The 17287-nt window shown below is 43.7% G+C and overlaps 1 protein-coding gene across 1 annotated transcript in view; it reads right to left on the bottom strand.

The window, feature by feature from the left end:
• Positions 1-5845: 5845 nt before the first annotated feature.
• LOC129860361 (ATP-sensitive inward rectifier potassium channel 12-like) overlaps positions 5846-17287 on the bottom strand; it is a 32624-nt gene continuing 21182 nt past the window's right edge. The window contains exon 2 of the mRNA XM_055930697.1: positions 5846-11693. Coding sequence (XP_055786672.1) covers positions 10186-11520 — 1335 coding nt within the window. The 5' untranslated portion in view covers positions 11521-11693 and the 3' untranslated portion in view covers positions 5846-10185. The remainder of the gene's footprint in view (positions 11694-17287) is intronic.

Genomic DNA, 17287 nt, shown 5'->3' with positions numbered 1-17287 from the left:
TTTGGCAAAATGTGAGTTTGCCAAAGCTACAGTCACATACCTAAGCAAGGTTGTGGGTCAGGGATTTGTCTGTCCCGTGGAAGCCAAGGTTCAGGCTGTGAGGCAGTTCCCACAGCCCTCTACAAAGAAAGAACTGATGCGCTTCCTGGGAATGGCGGGGTACTACCGTGCTTTTTGTAAAAACTTTTCGGTAGTAGTGTCCCCACTGACCAATCTGTTGAAGGCCAAGGCTGAATTTATCTGGTCCACCCAGTGTCAAGAGGCATTTGATGCAGTTAAGACTCTTTTGTGTTTGGCACCTGTATTGGCAGCACCAAATTTTGGGAAACCTTTCAAATTGCAGGTAGACGCCAGTCAAATCGGTGCTGGGGCTGTGCTTCTCCAGGAGAATGACGACAAGGTTGAGTGTCCAGTCAGTTTCTTCTCCCGAAAATTTAATAAGTATCAGAAAAACTATTCTGTAATTGAAAAGGAGGCTTTAGGTCTCATTTGGGCTTTACAGCACTTTGAGGTCTATGTTGGTTCTGGTTTGACCCCTTTAACTGTGTTCACTGACCACAACCCACTTGTTTTTCTGAGGTCTCTGCAAAACCCAAACCAGCGCCTGATGCGTTGGGCTTTGTTCTTGCAACCTTTCAACCTTGATATTAGGCACATTAGTGGTAAGGATAATATCATTGCTGATGCTCTGTCCCGTGCTCCTTTAACCTAGCTTGTATCTTTTCTCTGCTGACCCCTACGGGCTGTCTGCGCCTCTTTTCTCTTAAATTGCTCCCCAGGTACCAGGGCTGCTGAGTTTGAGGGGCGGACAGTCAGCTGGGGGACACGGGGCTACTGCTAGGAGCCGGGATTGGTATTTTTGTTGTTTATTTGTTTTTTGGGAAATCTGAATTATTTTGAATATGTTGGAGGAATTTGGGTTGAGGGTGGGACCCTCATTTTAAGGAGGGGGGTGTCACGGCTCCTCCTCTGCAGTGCAGGGGGCGGTTCCTCCTGCAGGCAGAGGAGGGTCGTTAAGTGATTGGAGCCACCTGGGCTCAGGGTATAAAACTGCTTACTAATCATCTCTCTCTCTCTCTCTCTGCTCCTCCAGGTATGCTCATGATTTGTTTGTTCCTTTTTAGTTTTGCATAGTTTTCACTCAGTCATGTTCACACACACATATTCATGCACCCGTGCACTTTACATACACCTTACATTCTGATACATCCACACCTCATTCCTGTTTCTTAGTTTAAGTTAATAGTTTGTTTAATAATAAAGAACACTTTTGAATTGGCCTATACCTGTTGTTCGTGTCCTCTCATTTGTCACAGGCTATGAGCCGGCTTGTGACAAGCTTATCATGAGATACTCTACCTCAGGCGAGCAAGACCTTGAGACTTCCTTAATATTAGATATTAGATTTCCGCACCAGCTGTTGTTTACAAATATACACAGACCGCCACCCCTTGTCTTACCGGAGGCAGCTGTTCTATCTTACCGATGAAGCGTAAAAAACACCAGCTGTATGTTATCCATGTCATCGTTCATGTCATCGTCATGTATACGTCTATATTGTTATCCAATGATTGTACGTTGGCCAATAGGGCTGATGGTAGAGGCAGATTGCCAACTTACCGTCGAATCCTTACAAGGCACCTCGACGTACGTCCCCGATATCTCAGTCTCTTTCTCATGCGAATGACTGGGATTTGGGCCTTGTCGGGCGTCTGAAGTAAATCCTTCGCGTCCGACTCGTTAAAGAAAAAGTCTTCATCCAGTACGAGGTGAGTAATTGATGTACTGAAATTCAGAAGATCTTTTTGGTCATAAGAGACGGTGGCAGAAATATTATGCACAAAATAAGTTACAAATAACACGAAAAAAGCACACACAATAGCACAATTGGTTTGGAGGCCGTAAAGCGGCAGCCATCTCCTCCGGCACCAAGAGCTCTGAGACAGGATTGTGTCGAGTCACAGATCTGGGGAAGGATACCAAAAAAAATTCCGGAGCATTGAACGTCCCCAAGAACACAGAGGCCTCCATTATTCTTAAATGGAAGAAGTTTGGAACGACCAAGACTCTTCCTAGAGCTGGCCTTTCTCAAACTGAGAAATCGGGGGAGAAGGGCCTCTGACAAAGATATAGAATTCCTCTATGGAGATGGGAGAACCTTCCAGAAGGACAACCATCTCTGCAGCACTCCACCAATAAGGCCTTTATGGTAGAGCGGCCAGACAGAAGCCACTCCTCAGTAAAAGGAACATGACAGCCCGCTTGGAGTTTGCCAAAAGGCACATAAAGACTCTCAGACCATGAGAAACAAGATTGTCTGGTCTGATGAAACCAAGATTGAGCACTTTGGCTTGAATGCCAAGCGTCACGTCTGGAGGAAACCAGGCACCATTTCTATGGTGAAGCATGGTGGGGAAGCATCATGCTGTGGGGATGTTGTTTAGCTGCAGGGACTGGGAGACTAGTCAGGATCGAGGCAAAGATGAACGGAGTAAAGTACAGAGATGAAAACCTGCTCCAGAGCGCTCAGGAAATACACTGTATCATTCTTGTTAACCAAAGTATATTTGTAACCCTTCCAAATGCTTGGACACATTATCTATGAATAGGTTTTTTAGGTCAGTGTGTTGCATAGTGGCATGTTTCTGACATATCTGAGATTAAAGTAACCCTGGTCTCACTAGTCTTAGTTACAGAGCTTACATTCCCCCATGTTGTGCGAGTGCACCCTTTACATGCTGTAACAATAATCCTCCATTGATCTCTCTCTTTAAATCTGTCTCTGGCTGGCCTCCAGTTCTGGTTCCTGGGGTCCCTGGGGGCCCAAAATTCCCCTGGTCTCTCCAGGCATTTTGTCAACGCAGCAACAAAGATGTTGATCTGTGACCTCAGTTTGATCACATTTGTCGTCATGATCCATCTCGCTGACGGTTGGTGGATTGATTAGTCAGACCTTATAAGTAGACTACTGCCTGTGTTTAGGGTCGTTTCACAACACAGACATTTTCTATGTGGGAGCAACAAAATGGTGGAATGTTATGTTCATGCATGACCACTGTTGTGTTGTGGGCTACTACAGTAATGTATACTGACCAAAAATATAAACAAAACATGTAAAGTGTTGGTCCCTTGTTTCATGAGGTGAAATAAGACATCCCAGAAATGTTCCATACGCAAAAAAAACGCTTATTTCTCTCAACTTTTGTGCACAAATTTGTTTAAATCCCTGTTCGTGAGTATTTCTCCTTTGCCAAGATAATCCATCCACCTGACAGGTATGGCATATCAAGAAGCTGATTAAACAGCATTACCATAACACAGGTGCAGCTTGTGCTGGGGACAATAAAAGGCCACTTTTGTCACAACACAATGCCACAGATGTTTTAGGTTTTTTGGAAGCGTGCAAATGACATACTGACTGGAGGAATGTCCACCAGAGTTGTTGCCATAGAATTGAATGTTAATTTCTCTACTATAAGCTTTAGAGAATTTGGCAGGACATCCAACCGGCCTCACAACCACAGACCATGTGTAACCACGCCAGCCCAGGACCTCCACATCCGGCTTCTTCACCTGCGGGTTCATCTGACACCAGCCACCCAGACAGCTGATGAAACTGAGGAGTATTTCTGTCTGTAATAAACTCCCTTTGTGGGGAAAAACTCTTTCTGATTGGCTCGTCCTGGCTCCCCAGTGGGTGCGCCTGGCTCCAAAGTGGGTGGGCCTATGCCCTTCCAGGCCCATCCATGGCTGCGTCTCTGCACAGTCATGCGGAATCTATAGATTAAGGCCTACTGGATTTATTTCAATGGATTGATTTTCTTATAAACTCAGAAAAAAAAGAAACATTCCTTTTACAGGACCCTGTCTTTCAAAGATAATTTGTAAAAATCCAAATAACTTCACAGATCTTCATTGTAAAGGGTTTAAACACTGTTTCCCATGCTTGTTCAATGAACCTTACACAATTAATGAACATGCACCTGTGGAACGGTCGTTACGACACTAACAGCTTACAGACAGTAGGCAATTAAGGTCACAGTTATGAAAACTTAGGACACTAAAGAGACCTTTCTACTGACTCTGAAAAACACCAAAAGAAAGATGCCCAGGGTCCCTGCTCATCTGTGTGAACGTGCCGTAGACATGCTGCAAGGAGGCATGAGGACTGCAGATGTGGCCAGGGCAATAAATTGCAATGTCCGTACTGTGAGACGCCTAAGACAGTACTACAGGGAGACAGGACGGACAGCTGATCGTCCTCTCAGTGGCAGACCACGTGTAACAACACCTTCACAGGATCGGTACATCCGAACATCACACCTGCAGGACAGGTACAGGATGGCAGCAGCAACTGCCCGAGTTACACCAGGAACGCACAATCCCTCCATACTGTTCGCAATAGGCTGAGAGAGGCTGGACTGATGGCTTGTAGGCCTGTTGTAAGGCAGGTCCTCACCAGACATCACCGGCAACAACGTCGCCTTGGGCACAAACCCACCGTCGCTGGACCAGACAGGACTGGCAAAAAGTGCTCTTCATTGACGAGTTGCGGTTTTGTCTCACCAGGGGTGATGGTTCGATTCGCGTTTATCGTCGAAGGAATGAGCGTTACACCGAGGCCTGTACTCTGGAGCGGGATCAATTTGGAGGTGGAGGGTCCGTCATGGTCTGGGGCGGTGTGTCACAGCATCATTGGACTGAGCTTGTTGTCATTGCAGGCAATCTCAATGCTGTGCGTTACAGGGAAGACATCCTCCTCCCTCATGTGGCACCCTTCCTGCAGGCTCATCCTGACATGACCCTTCAGCATGACAATGCCACCAGCCATACTGCTCGTTCTGTGCATGATTTCCTGCAAGACAGGGATGTCAGTGTTCTGCCATGGCCAGCGAAGAGCCCGGATCTCAATCCCATTGAGCACGTCTGGGACCTGTTGGATCAGAGGGTGAGGGCTAGGGTCATTCCTCCCAGAAAAGTCCAGGAAATTGCAGGTGCCTTGGTGGAAGAGTGGTGTAACATCTCACAGCAAGAACTGGCAAACCTGGTGCAGTCCATGAGGAGGAGATGCACTGCAGTACTTAATGCAGCTGGTGGCCACACCAGATACTGACTGTTACTTTTGATTTTGACCCCCCCTTTGTTCAGGGACACATTATTCAATTTCTGTTAGTCACATGTCTGTGGAACTTGTTCAGTTTATGTCTCAGTTGTTGTCATGTACTTCTAGACGTAGTGGGTGGATGAGTCAGGCGCAGAGAGCAGGGTAGTAGATACGTGGATAATTTATTCCCAAAGCAACAGTTTCGGTCAACGCCACACACACGGGCGCTAAACGACCCAGTCCAAAACAACACGACGAAACGGTTCGGGAAAAAATAACATCCACAGAACTCACACACACCAAATAACAGAAAAACAAGCCCGCACAAAAGCCGGCGGGCCTACCGGGTTAAAATAGCCCAAAACCAAAACCTAAACAAGAAACAGGTGCAACTACTCAGACAACACTAAATGAAACAAAAAAGGGGATCGGTGGCAGCTAGTAGGCCGGCGGCGACGACGACCGTCGAGCGCCGCCCGAACAGGAAGAGGCACCATCTTCGGCAGGATTCGTGATAGTTGTTGAATCTTGTTATGTTCATACAAATATTTACATGTTAAGTTTGCTGAAAATAAACGCAGTTGACAGTGAGAGGACGTTTCTTTTTTTGCTGAGTTTATGAACTGTAACTCAGTGAAATCGTTGAAATTGTGTTGCATTTATATTTTTGTTCAGTATTATGCTAATGTTCTCAGTGTTTTACAATGATAGGTACATTGGAAAAAATTGCACTCCCTCCAGTTTTCTTTTACAATTAGGTTTTAATTGAATCATTTAATTGGCTTTGCATTATCCATTCAAATAAAAAGCCCAGGACACATTTCTTCACCTGGGCCATAGAAAGACTTCTACAGAGGTCAAAGGTTTTCCAATCATCCCTTTAAGAGAAATACCTGTTTAATCAAAAGCTGAAATGAAAAACAATCTAATCTGACTTTTTTTCTGGTACAAAATTGATAAATATGGATGACTTTGTTATACTGTATCTCCAGGAAATGCTGTCATATTAAAAACAACTTAATATAAAAATAGATGTTTTGATTTTTGTGTATGTTTAGCTGTTACCTAATATGCTTTGTTGACTTTGTGCACCTTTGATACATGTGTATAGTGCCTTTTCTGTTTTAATGGGGTCAGATTGGGTAACATTAAAACTGAATAAAATCCTTCCGGAAAAATTAAATACAACATTTAAAAGGCATGATGGAACTTTGCATTCCGATGACGCAGCATAGAAGCTGATTATGCTTTACCATGGATACCACTGAAACATTGTAAGTAGGTACAAAGGTGTCACACATGGGATACCAGAACCTTCCCAGAAGGCAATGAGCATAAAGTCTAGGATTGGGACGAAAAGGTTTCATTCATTCATCTCCCAAAAAATCTCTCTTTTCTTAAAAAATCTAAAAAGCAAAACATTATGTAGGATTATTTAGAGCAAAGTATACCTAAGGAATAACAGAACCACTAGGAAAATATCAGTCATTGTAGCCAGCTGAATGACCATCTCATAGTTGTTTTCTTGCTTTGAAGGGCAGTGATTTTGGTGTCAGAGGAAACAGAGAAAAGTAGTATCATAGGGGACATTAACTCCATGACACAGCATAATAAATTGTGTGCTATTTCGTAGAGCAGTGCATTATGTGTAGGCATAAATTACATTTCAAATTCTACGATTCATGCCAAATATTCCAATGTGTCTGTCATGCACCTTAGTTTTCTTGCTTTACTTAGATACCGATAGAACTACTCAATCTAGTGTAACGAAGACAAAAGCAAATCTGTGTGTACTAAAAGAATACATTTATTTGGTTTTAAGGGAAAGGAGGAGACCTAGTCAGTTGTACAACTGAATGCCTTCAACTGAAATGTGTATTCTGCATTTAACCCGACCCCTCTGAATCAGAGAGGTGCAGGGGGGTTGCCTTAATCGACATCCACGGCACCAGTGGGTTACCTGCCTTGCTCAGGGGCAGAAGGACAGACATTTTCCTTGTCAGCTCGGGGATTCAATCCAGCAACCTTTTGATTTACCGACCCAACACTCTAACCATTAGGTTACCTGCCGCCCCCATTTAGAAATGTTTTGCCTGGTATTGTGCTTGAAGTTGAACCTAGATGATTTCCATTCAAGACACTTTTTTACCTTTCTCAATTATGACTACTTTTTGTTACTTCCAGTACTTCCACTTTTGTTACTTCTATCATTGTCCAATTCGAATTCCAAGTTGAGTTTCGGTAGCTTCCCACTGTGCACACACTGGTTGATTCAACGTTGTTCCCACGTCATTTCAATGAAATGACACTGCACCAATGTGGAATAGATGTTGAACTCACGTCTGTGCGCAGTGGGTGTAGGATTCCAGATCAACAACGCTCCTTACAAATCATTTTGTCCATACCATTCTTAATATAATGTTGTACCAACTCCAACTTAACTCAGCTGCTCAGCAACCTCTTGAGTGATCTAACTTTGGAGAGCACTCCAGTAAATGAAGGATGAAGGATGTCTGTGCAACTCAAACTCAAAACATCGCTGTCAGAGAGACGAGTGTGGTGCTGTTATCTAACAGGTGCACCACAAAAAAAATGGAGAGTCATTAGACTCAAGAAGTGGTGCCCATATTTTTGCCCATATTTTTCTAAAAGAATTGGATGAATAATTGTAACATAATAAGGGAATGTCCTGTCCCACACGCATATCCTTGGTAGGCCATTATGAATATAACGATGACAGTTTTTGTGCAAAGTAAAACTTAACTCACATCCATGTACCTGGTAAAGTCCCATTCCTTCTGCATGCACCTCATATTATTTGAACTTAGCTATCAAAAGGGATTTTATAACATACAATAACTGCTATTTACTGTAAAGATACACTATATATACAAAAGTATGTGGACATCTCTTCAAATTAGTGGATTCGGCTATTTCAGCCACACCCATTGATGAAAGTGCTTAAAATCGAGCATACAGCCATGCAATCTCTGTAGACAAACATTGACAGTAGAATGGGCCTTACTGAAGAGCTCAGTGACTTTCAACATGGCACTGTAATAAGATGCCACCTTTCCAACAAATCAATTCGTCAAATTTCTGCACTGCTTGAGCTGCCCCTGTTAACTGGAAATGCTGTTATTGTGTAGTGGAAATGTCTAGGAGCAACAGCGGCTCAGTCGCGAAGTGGTAGGCCACACAAACTCACAGTATGGGACCGCCGAGTGCTGAAGTGCGTAGCACGTAAAAATGGTCTGTCCCCGGTTGCAACACTCACTACTGAGTTTCAAACTGCCTCTGGAATCAACATCAGTGCAAGTCCATGGCTGGGCAGCCGCACACAAGCCTAAGATCACCACGCGCAATGCCAAGCGTCAGCTGGAGGGGTGTAAAACTCGCCGCCATTGAAGTCTGGAGCAGCGGAAACGCATTCTCTGGACCGATGATTCACACTTCACCATCTGGCGGTCCGACAGACAAATCTGGGTTTCGGCGGATGCCAGGAGAACGCTACCTGCCCGAATACATGGTGCCAACTGTAAAGTTTGGTGGGGGAGGGGTAATGGTCTGGGGTTGTTTTTCATGGTTCTGGCTAATTCCAGTGAATGAAAATCTTCCAACTGTGCTTCCAACTTCATGGCAACAGTTTGCAGAAGGCCGTTTCCTGTTTCAGCATGACAATGCCCCCGGTGCACAAAGCAAGGTCCATACAGAAATGGTTTGTCGAGATTGGTGTAGAAGTACTTGACTGCCCTGCACAGAGCCCTGACCTCAACCCCATCGAACGCCTAATCAGTGCCCGACCAGATTAATGCTCTTGTGGCTGAATGGAGGCAAGTCCCTGCAGCAATGTTTCAACTTCTATTGGAAAGCCTTCCCAGAAGAGTGGAGGCTGTTATAGCAGCATAGGGGGGGGACCAACTCCATATTAATGCCCATGATTTTGGAATGAGATGCTCAACGAGCAGGTGTCCACATACTTTTGGTCATGCAGTGTAATAGAGGGTAAATGCTTTTTACATGTGAAGCCCTTCAATTCCCATTGAGTTCAGACAAACTTTCATCAAACCCGTTCTCTTTGTAGAATTATGCAATGATGATTGGATTGCATCATCTCCATTGAGTTTCTGTCTCCTGATAACATTAACGATGTGCATAGATTCGTTGTAAAAGAGAATAATCAAAAGAACTATGAAATGTAATGATATTTTCCATATCAACAACTTAGTAGTTTCAAAACTTCATTGAGGTCAGAATAATCCTGTGTTATTTTAATGTTTGAAACAAGGGGTATCAAAATGAACAATAAAATGTATTGCCCATTCTAAATGAATGTATTGCATTACTATAGGGCCAACTCTTAAGTTCTGCTTATAGTGCAAATGATACGGATTCATCACAACTGGTTAAAAGGAAGTCCAAGTTGTGAAACGATGTTGTGCTTCAGTGGCTCGTGGATGGTTAGATCATTTGCTCATTGCTTCTGAATGTTGCAGTGCACTTTCACAGGAATTTTCAATGTGTCATCGAACTCAGTTCCAGCGATTGTGAATTACAGCAATGAACAGAGGCCTATTATCAGCAACCATCACTTATATGTAGCTTTAAACTGTAACGCTGCCATTTGTGCCCAGTAGCAACTTGAAATAGCTAAAAATCATTTTTTTACAAATGTTTTTTTAAATAATACTCCACATGAAACATAACTTATCTACGGAATAATATTTACACCTGGGACCTGATTATTAGGTCTTGTCATTATACCTGTTCGATGCATCATTAAACACGCTCAACTCAAATGAAAAATGAAGATTCAAGTTTCCACGAAGGAATAATGTCCTTCACTGGCCATTTTCCTTTTGTTGTGGTCCTGTGGAAATTCTTTACCACAGTTTTGCATGCTGCATACGTTTGCTAGCATCCACTTTTTCCAGTGTCCCGCTTTCCCTTTCACTGTCCCCTCATTTACTTTACATCCTATTACAGTAGTCAGCTTTTCCTATGGCACTGCGCATTGTTCTGCATTTTTACCCTTGGAAGGAAAGAAAATGTATTGAAGTTGACCCCAGGTAGGGCAGAGGTCATATCTCCGACTCCCTGCGGTACGACCTTTGGTCCAGTCCCCTGGTGGTCTGTAGCCGCTCGAACTCGTGACGATTGTTCCGGTCAGGACTGTTCAGGTTGGCCAGTGCTCTGAACGTACCACTACCCATGCCCACCACCTCCTCTTCCTCATCCTCATCCCGGCTGAGAAAGGCCAACTCGTTCTCGTAACAGAAGGAGTTGGAGGTGGGCACCAGAAACTTGTTCTCCACCATGTCCTTGGCACTGCAGCACGGGGTGGACGGTACCTCGTAGGTCTTGTGAAAGTGAGAGTAATCCACCTTGTACAGGTCCTTCTCCTCGAAGAGCACTGGCTCGAACCGGTAACCCCACAGTACCTCCGTGGCCAGGTAGGAGCTGCGGGCCTGCGTGGTCATGGCGGTTGCCTCGACCATCCCTTCCAGTATGACCACGATCTCAAAATCTGCCGTCTCCAGGTCATTTTTCCTGATCCCATAGAGTGGACTATCCTCATTGATCTCATGGATAATCGTAATGGGAGAAACCAAGAAAATCCTGTCCAGGCCTTTGTCAAAGCCCACATTGATGTCTATTTGGTCCAGGGGGATATACTCCCCTTCGTCAGTGATCCGGGGTTTGATGAGCTGAGCTCTGACATGGGCCTCTACGATGTGACTCTTCCTTAGGTTCCCCACCCTCCACATGAGGCACAGCTTGCTGTCGCGTAAAGCGATCACTGCGTTGTGGCTGAACAGTAGTGTCTGTGCACGTTTCTTGGGCCTTGCCATCTTGGCCATGATGGCGCCAATCATGAAGCAGTCGATGATGCAGCTAACGATGGACTGGAAGACCACCATGAAGACTGCGACGGGACACTCCTCTGTCACACAGCGGTAGCCGTAGCCGATGGTCGACTGGGTCTCGATGGAGAACAGGAAGGCGGCCACGAAGCCGTTGACCTGCAGGACGCAAGGCGTGAAGTTGTCGTCTCCGGCCGGGTTGTCCAGGTCGCCGTGGAGCAACGCTATAACCCAGAAAGCCAGGCCAAAGGCCAGCCAGGACAGCACGAACACCAGTGTGAACAGCACCAGCATGTAGCGCCAACGGATGTCCACGCATGTGGTGAAAAGGTCGGCCATGTAGCGCGACGACTTGTCCTCCATGTTGGTGAACTGCACGTTGCACTGGCCATTCTTCTTGACAAAGCGGTTGCGAACCTTGCGGCGTGTGTGGATCTTGCCGTTGCCGAAGCCGTTCATGCCGCCACCGCTGCTGCTGTGCATATTGGTGAGGCGCAGCGCCTCCTCCTCGGACGACACGATGCTGTAACGGTTGATCCGCCCAACGCTCATGCTGGCCACGTAGGCCGGGCTGCAGTGTTGGAGTAGGTGGGCAATCCCGTAGTCCCAATGTGTGATCACTCAAAGGCCCTTCCCAGGGGTATCACTGCCAGAGCCCCATCTCAGCCGGTCATAGCCAGGAAGAAGGTGTGCTTTTGGGTGTTGTACTCTTGGCAGACCACTCCCTGAGGAAAGAGAAAAGGGATACGGATGTCAGTATATCACAGCATGTCAGTATCAACATACTCCACCATGAAGACTCTGGGAAACTGCACTACAAAGGCTGCGTTAAGACAGGCAACCAAATTCTGATATTTTTTCCACTAATTGGTCTTTTGACCAATCACATCAGATCTTTTCACATCAGATATTTTCGACGCTTATCTGATTGGTCAAAATTCCAATGAATGAAAACTCTTCACAAGCATGTGGTACATTTGCACAAAAATCGAAACGGATTATATTGGCCATACACCACACCCCCTCGTGCCTTATTGCTTAAGTAACCCCCCAACAAAAAATAACAAAACACATGTAAAATAAATTATAAATAGGGGTTTTGTAAAGCAGTTGGTTATTGTAAAAACGTAACAAGTTCACCATTTCTACGTGACTTGTCAAATGTCTAAAAACCTGTTTTCATTTTGTCATTATGGTGTATTGTGTGTAGATTGATGAGGGTAAAAAAAAAGTATTTAATACATTTTAGAATAAAGCTGTAACATAACAAAATGTGTCAAAAGTCAGGGGTCTGAATGCTTTCCAAATGTACTGTATACACTTTATTCTCGAAATAGCTCATTCTAATATGTCTATTGCTGTATATATCATTCCTAGTATATCTTGTGAAGTTAATTATGTGTAGATATATATTGCATTTGGTTGTTAATTGGATTTGTTCTGACATTTCTTAATTTCTTTCTTTTACTATTTACTTTCATTTACTTTTACTATTTACAAATCTATGTACGTGACAAATAAACTTACAGTAGATTTGATTTGGATATTGTAACAGCTTTCTTCCTGGGATGAAGGAGAGGACCAAAATGCAGCGCGGTTATTGTTCAACATGTTTAATAATAGGGTATTTTTTTTAATCTTTATAAATATCATTACAAGTTGAATGTAGACACAAATATAATGTTTTTTTTGTGTGTTACAACTTTTCTGAAACATTGTAACAACATGTAACAAAATGTGTAAATTAGACTATATACACATGTCCAATCCACTTTAGTCACTATATTTTGGGGGGCTTTCATTGGAAAAGGACACTGCTGAACAATTTATACATTGTTGATAAAGACTCCTCTCAACTTTCTTTCTAAACAACAGTACTGCAATGTAATGTATGATACATGCATTTAATCATATATGTTCTAAGAGAATCTTAGCTAGAACACATCATTTTCAATGTATCAACAATTGTTTCCTTTTAAGTCTGAAGAATACATCTCAAAACAAGCACGGAAAAAAGTGGCGAATGCACAAGCTTCTGAAGCTATCATACATCAATATCTGTAACGTCCTGACCAGAGTTCTTATGTGTTTTGCTTGTTTAGTGTTGGTCAGGACGTGAGCTGGGTGGGAATTCTATGTTGTATGTCTAGTTAGTCTGTTTCTGTGTCCAGCCTAATATGGTTCTCAATCAGAGACAGCTGTCAATCGTTGTCCCTGATTGAGAATCACATATAGGTGGCTTGTTTTGTGTTGGGGATTGTGGGTGGTTGTTTCCTGTCTCTGTGTTTGTGGTCTGCACCAGATAGGACTGTCTCGGCTTTCACTTTTGTTATTTGTTAATGTTCATCGTTTATCGTCTTATGGTGAGGAGCTTGGTCTTGTATACTATTCAGGCTATCTGTAAATATGCAATCCTAAGGTACTATGCCTTCTGCAGAATTTTTTTAAACATATTTTAATAGATTTTGATCAAGAAATTTTTCAGATTTGACTGTCTATTTCAGACTCTGTAACATCCTTAACGGAGGGTGTAAAAACCATTATGGTTGTTTTTCCTCTCTAAAGTAAAATGGAAATTAGAATCTTTTCAAAATTATCGTTTTTGTGTTCAGCCTTTCCCACGAAATCGCTGTCCATGTTTTGACTTAAGACTTACAAACTCAAAGAAATGGTGCTAATATGTTCAGTCTCCCCAAAAAGCTTGTCCATTTCATGTAGCATCCATAATGCAGCCTCTTATTTGCTTAATTTCTCCAACATGCCAACATGCTAATATTTAGAAGTGGCTTTTTTGGGTATACACTCCCTCCAAGGGTATTATAGACATACACACATCAAAAGTTACATTTATATTTTGTTTTGTGAGACATTCAAGTTGTGAATCTGCATGCAAATGTAACATCCATAGCGATGGAATCACCCATTAAGTGTTTTGAAAATTCACCACATAGGCTACTTGTGAAACAGCGATTGAAAAAAACGTTGTTATGGCCTTAGTGTTATTACCTTGACTCTTGACAAAATGCTAGATTATTATCATGAATAATTTTCAATATGAGTGGCATCACTCACACCCCCACCCCTTTCCTTCACATCCTGCTTCTAGAGTCTGATCACAACTCAAACGTTCATTCCAAATGGCACTTTCAGAAGTATTTTTGTTGTTTGCTGGGCAAAGTGGAGAGGAACTAGCTAGATGCAGACACTTCTATTGCAAGACATTTCCTGTGATTTTATCTGCCATGTACTTGCTAAGTCCTGATGAGATGCTACCAGACATCATTCACTAGTTGTTTATGGATTTTGGAAAAGTATGGTGGCCTTCCGTACACTACAATACACATGATCAGCAGACGTCAGCAGATCTCAGTTACACCAACACTAGGACATAGTGGAAAGTCCAACATGGTAAAGCTTCCTATTTTGCTGCATTTCACTACACCCGCAATAACATCTGCCAAATCTGTGTATGTGACCAATACATTTGATTTGATTTGATGTTCATTGATGTCTTGAGTTCTTCTGGCTGCCGTGTCAGAATTGCATTCGATTTGAGCATGTGTCTGGGTTTTTTGCCTGTGTGTGGGTGTTTGTGTGCGTGTATGTGTGTGTGTGTGTGAGTTTCCCAGGGGACTCCTGTGCATGCCACGGTTTCCATGGTTGCGCCATCCCAGATGCTACGCACAGGGACAGGGACAGAGGGAGAGATGCACTTGGTCTAAATTGTTTCATTTTCTGTCATTACTTAGCCAGGTTTCAAGCTCTATTTACTTGACCTCCTTCTGTACAATTTGCTATAGTATTCATCAGTCAACAAGGATGGTGTAAGATTTATAGCATTTAGCAACATAGAAACCTTTCTGATGGTTAAGGGTTCAATCATATTTAATTTGTATCTATCGTTCAAAAGTTTGGGGTCACTTAAATGTCCATGTTTTTTGAAAGAAAAGCTCATTTCTTGTCCATCAAAATATCATCACATTGATCAGAAACACAGTGTAGACATTGTTAACGTTGTAAATGACTATTGTAGCTGGAAACGGATGATTGTTAATGGGATATCTACATAGGCGTACAGAGGCCTATTATCAGCAACCATCACTCCTGTGTTCCAATGGCACATTGTGTTAGCTAATCCAAGTTAATAATTTTAAAAGGCTAATTGATCATTAGAAAACCCTTTTGCAATTGTGTTCGCACAGCTGAAAACTGTTGTGCTGATTAAAGAAGCAGATTGGTTGAAGACCATATATTTGGTTTTACTAGCGTTTAAGAGCAGTTGGAGGCCATGGAAGGAGTGTTGTATGGCATTGAAGCTCGTTTGGAAGTTAGTTAACACAGTGTCCAAAGAAGGGCCAGTATACAGAATGGTGTCGTCTGCGTAGAGGTGGATCAGGGAATCACCCGCAGCAAGAGCGACATCGTTGATATACGCAGAGAAAAGAGTCGGCCCGAGAATTGAACCCTGTGGTACCCTATAGAGACTGCCAGAGGTCCGGGCAACAGGCCCTCCGATTTGACACACTGAACTCTGTCTGAGAAGTAGTTAGTGAACCAGGCGAGGCAGTCATTTGAGAAACCAAGGCTGTTGAGTCTGACGATAAGAATAAGGTCATTGACAGAGTCGAAAGCCTTGACCAGGTCAATGAAGACGGCTGCACAGTACTGTCTTTTATCGATGGCGGTTATGATATCGTTTAGTACCTTGAGTGTGGCTGAGGTGTACCCGTGACCAGCTCGGAAACCGGATGGCACAGCGGAGAAGGTACGGCGGGATTCGAAATGGTCGGTGATCTGTTTGTCAACTTGGCTTTTGAAAACTTTAGAAAGGCAGGGTAGGATGGATATAGGTCTGTAACAGTTTGGGTCTAGAGTGTCACCCACTTTGAAGAGGGGGATGACCGCAGCAGCTTTCCAATCTTTAGGAATCTCGGGTGATGCAAAAGAGAGGTTGAACAGACTGGTAATAGGGGTTGCAACGATGGTGGCAGATCATTTTAGAAAGAGAGGGTCCAGATTGTCTAGCCCAGCTGATTTGTACGGATCCAGGTTTTGCAGCTCTTTCAGAACATCTGCTATCTGGATTTGGGTGAAGGAGAAGCTGGGGAGGCTTGGGTAAGTAGCTGCGGGGGTTGCGGAGCTGTTTGCTGGGGTTGGGGTAGCCAGGAGGAAAGCATGACCAGCTGTAGAGAACACTTATTGAAATTCTCGATTATCGTGGATTCATCAGTGGTGACAGTGTTTCCTAGCCTCAGTGCAGCCTCAGTGCAATTAGCAGCTGAGAGGAGGTGCTCTTATTCTCCATGGACTTTACAGTGTCACAAAACTCTTTGGAGTTAGAACTACAGGATCAAATTTCTGCTTGAAAAAGCTAGCCTTTGCTTTCCTAACTGACTATGCAGTCAGTATTGGTTCCTGACTTCCCTGAAAAGTTGCATATCACGGGGACTATTTGATGCTAGTGCAGTCCGCCACAAGATGTTTTTGTGCTGGTCGAGGGCAGTCAGGTTTGGAGTACACCAAGGGCTATATATGTTCTTAGTTCTACATTTTTTGAAAGGGGCATGCTTATTTAAGATGGTGAGGAAATTACTTTTAAAGAACGACCAGGCATCCTCTACTGACGGGATGAGGTCAATATCCTTAGAAAGGCCTGCTCGCAGAAGTGTTTTAGGGAGCGTTTGACAGTGATGAGGGGTGGTTGTTTGACAGTGGACCCATTACGGATGCAGGCAATGAGGCAGTGATCACTGAGATCCTGATTGAAAACAGCAGAGGTGTATTTGGAGGGCAAATTGGTCAGGATAATGTCTATGAGGGTGCCCATGTTAACGGATTTAGGGTTGTACCTGGTGGGTTCCTTGATCAGTTGTGTGATATTGAGGGCATCTAGCTTAGATTGTAGGACTGCCGGGGTGTTAAGCATATCCCAGTTTAGGTCACCTAACAGAACTAACTCCGAAGATAGATGGGGGGGCAATCAATTCACATATGGTGTCCAGGGCACAGCTGGGAGCTGAGGGGCGTCTATAACAGGCGGCAACAGTGAGAGACTTATTTCTGGAGAGATACATTTTTAAAATTAGAAGCTCGAACTGTTTGGGTATAGACCTGGAACAACCTCTATCTCTGCAGTAGATTGCAACTCCTCCCCCTTTGGCAGTTCTATCTTGACGGAAAATGTTGTAGTTGGGGATGGACATCTCAGAATTTTGGGTGACCTTCCTAAGCCTGGATTCACACACGACAAGGACGTCAGGGTTGGCAGAGTGTGCTAAAGCAGTGAGTAAAACAAACTTAGGGAGGAGGCTTCATGCAT

The sequence above is a fragment of the Salvelinus fontinalis genome, chromosome 8, assembly GCF_029448725.1.
Source record: "Salvelinus fontinalis isolate EN_2023a chromosome 8, ASM2944872v1, whole genome shotgun sequence".
NCBI lineage: Eukaryota > Metazoa > Chordata > Actinopteri > Salmoniformes > Salmonidae > Salvelinus > Salvelinus fontinalis.
Note: the sequence above shows the minus strand (reverse complement) of the source record. Positions and strands in the feature narration are given on the sequence as shown.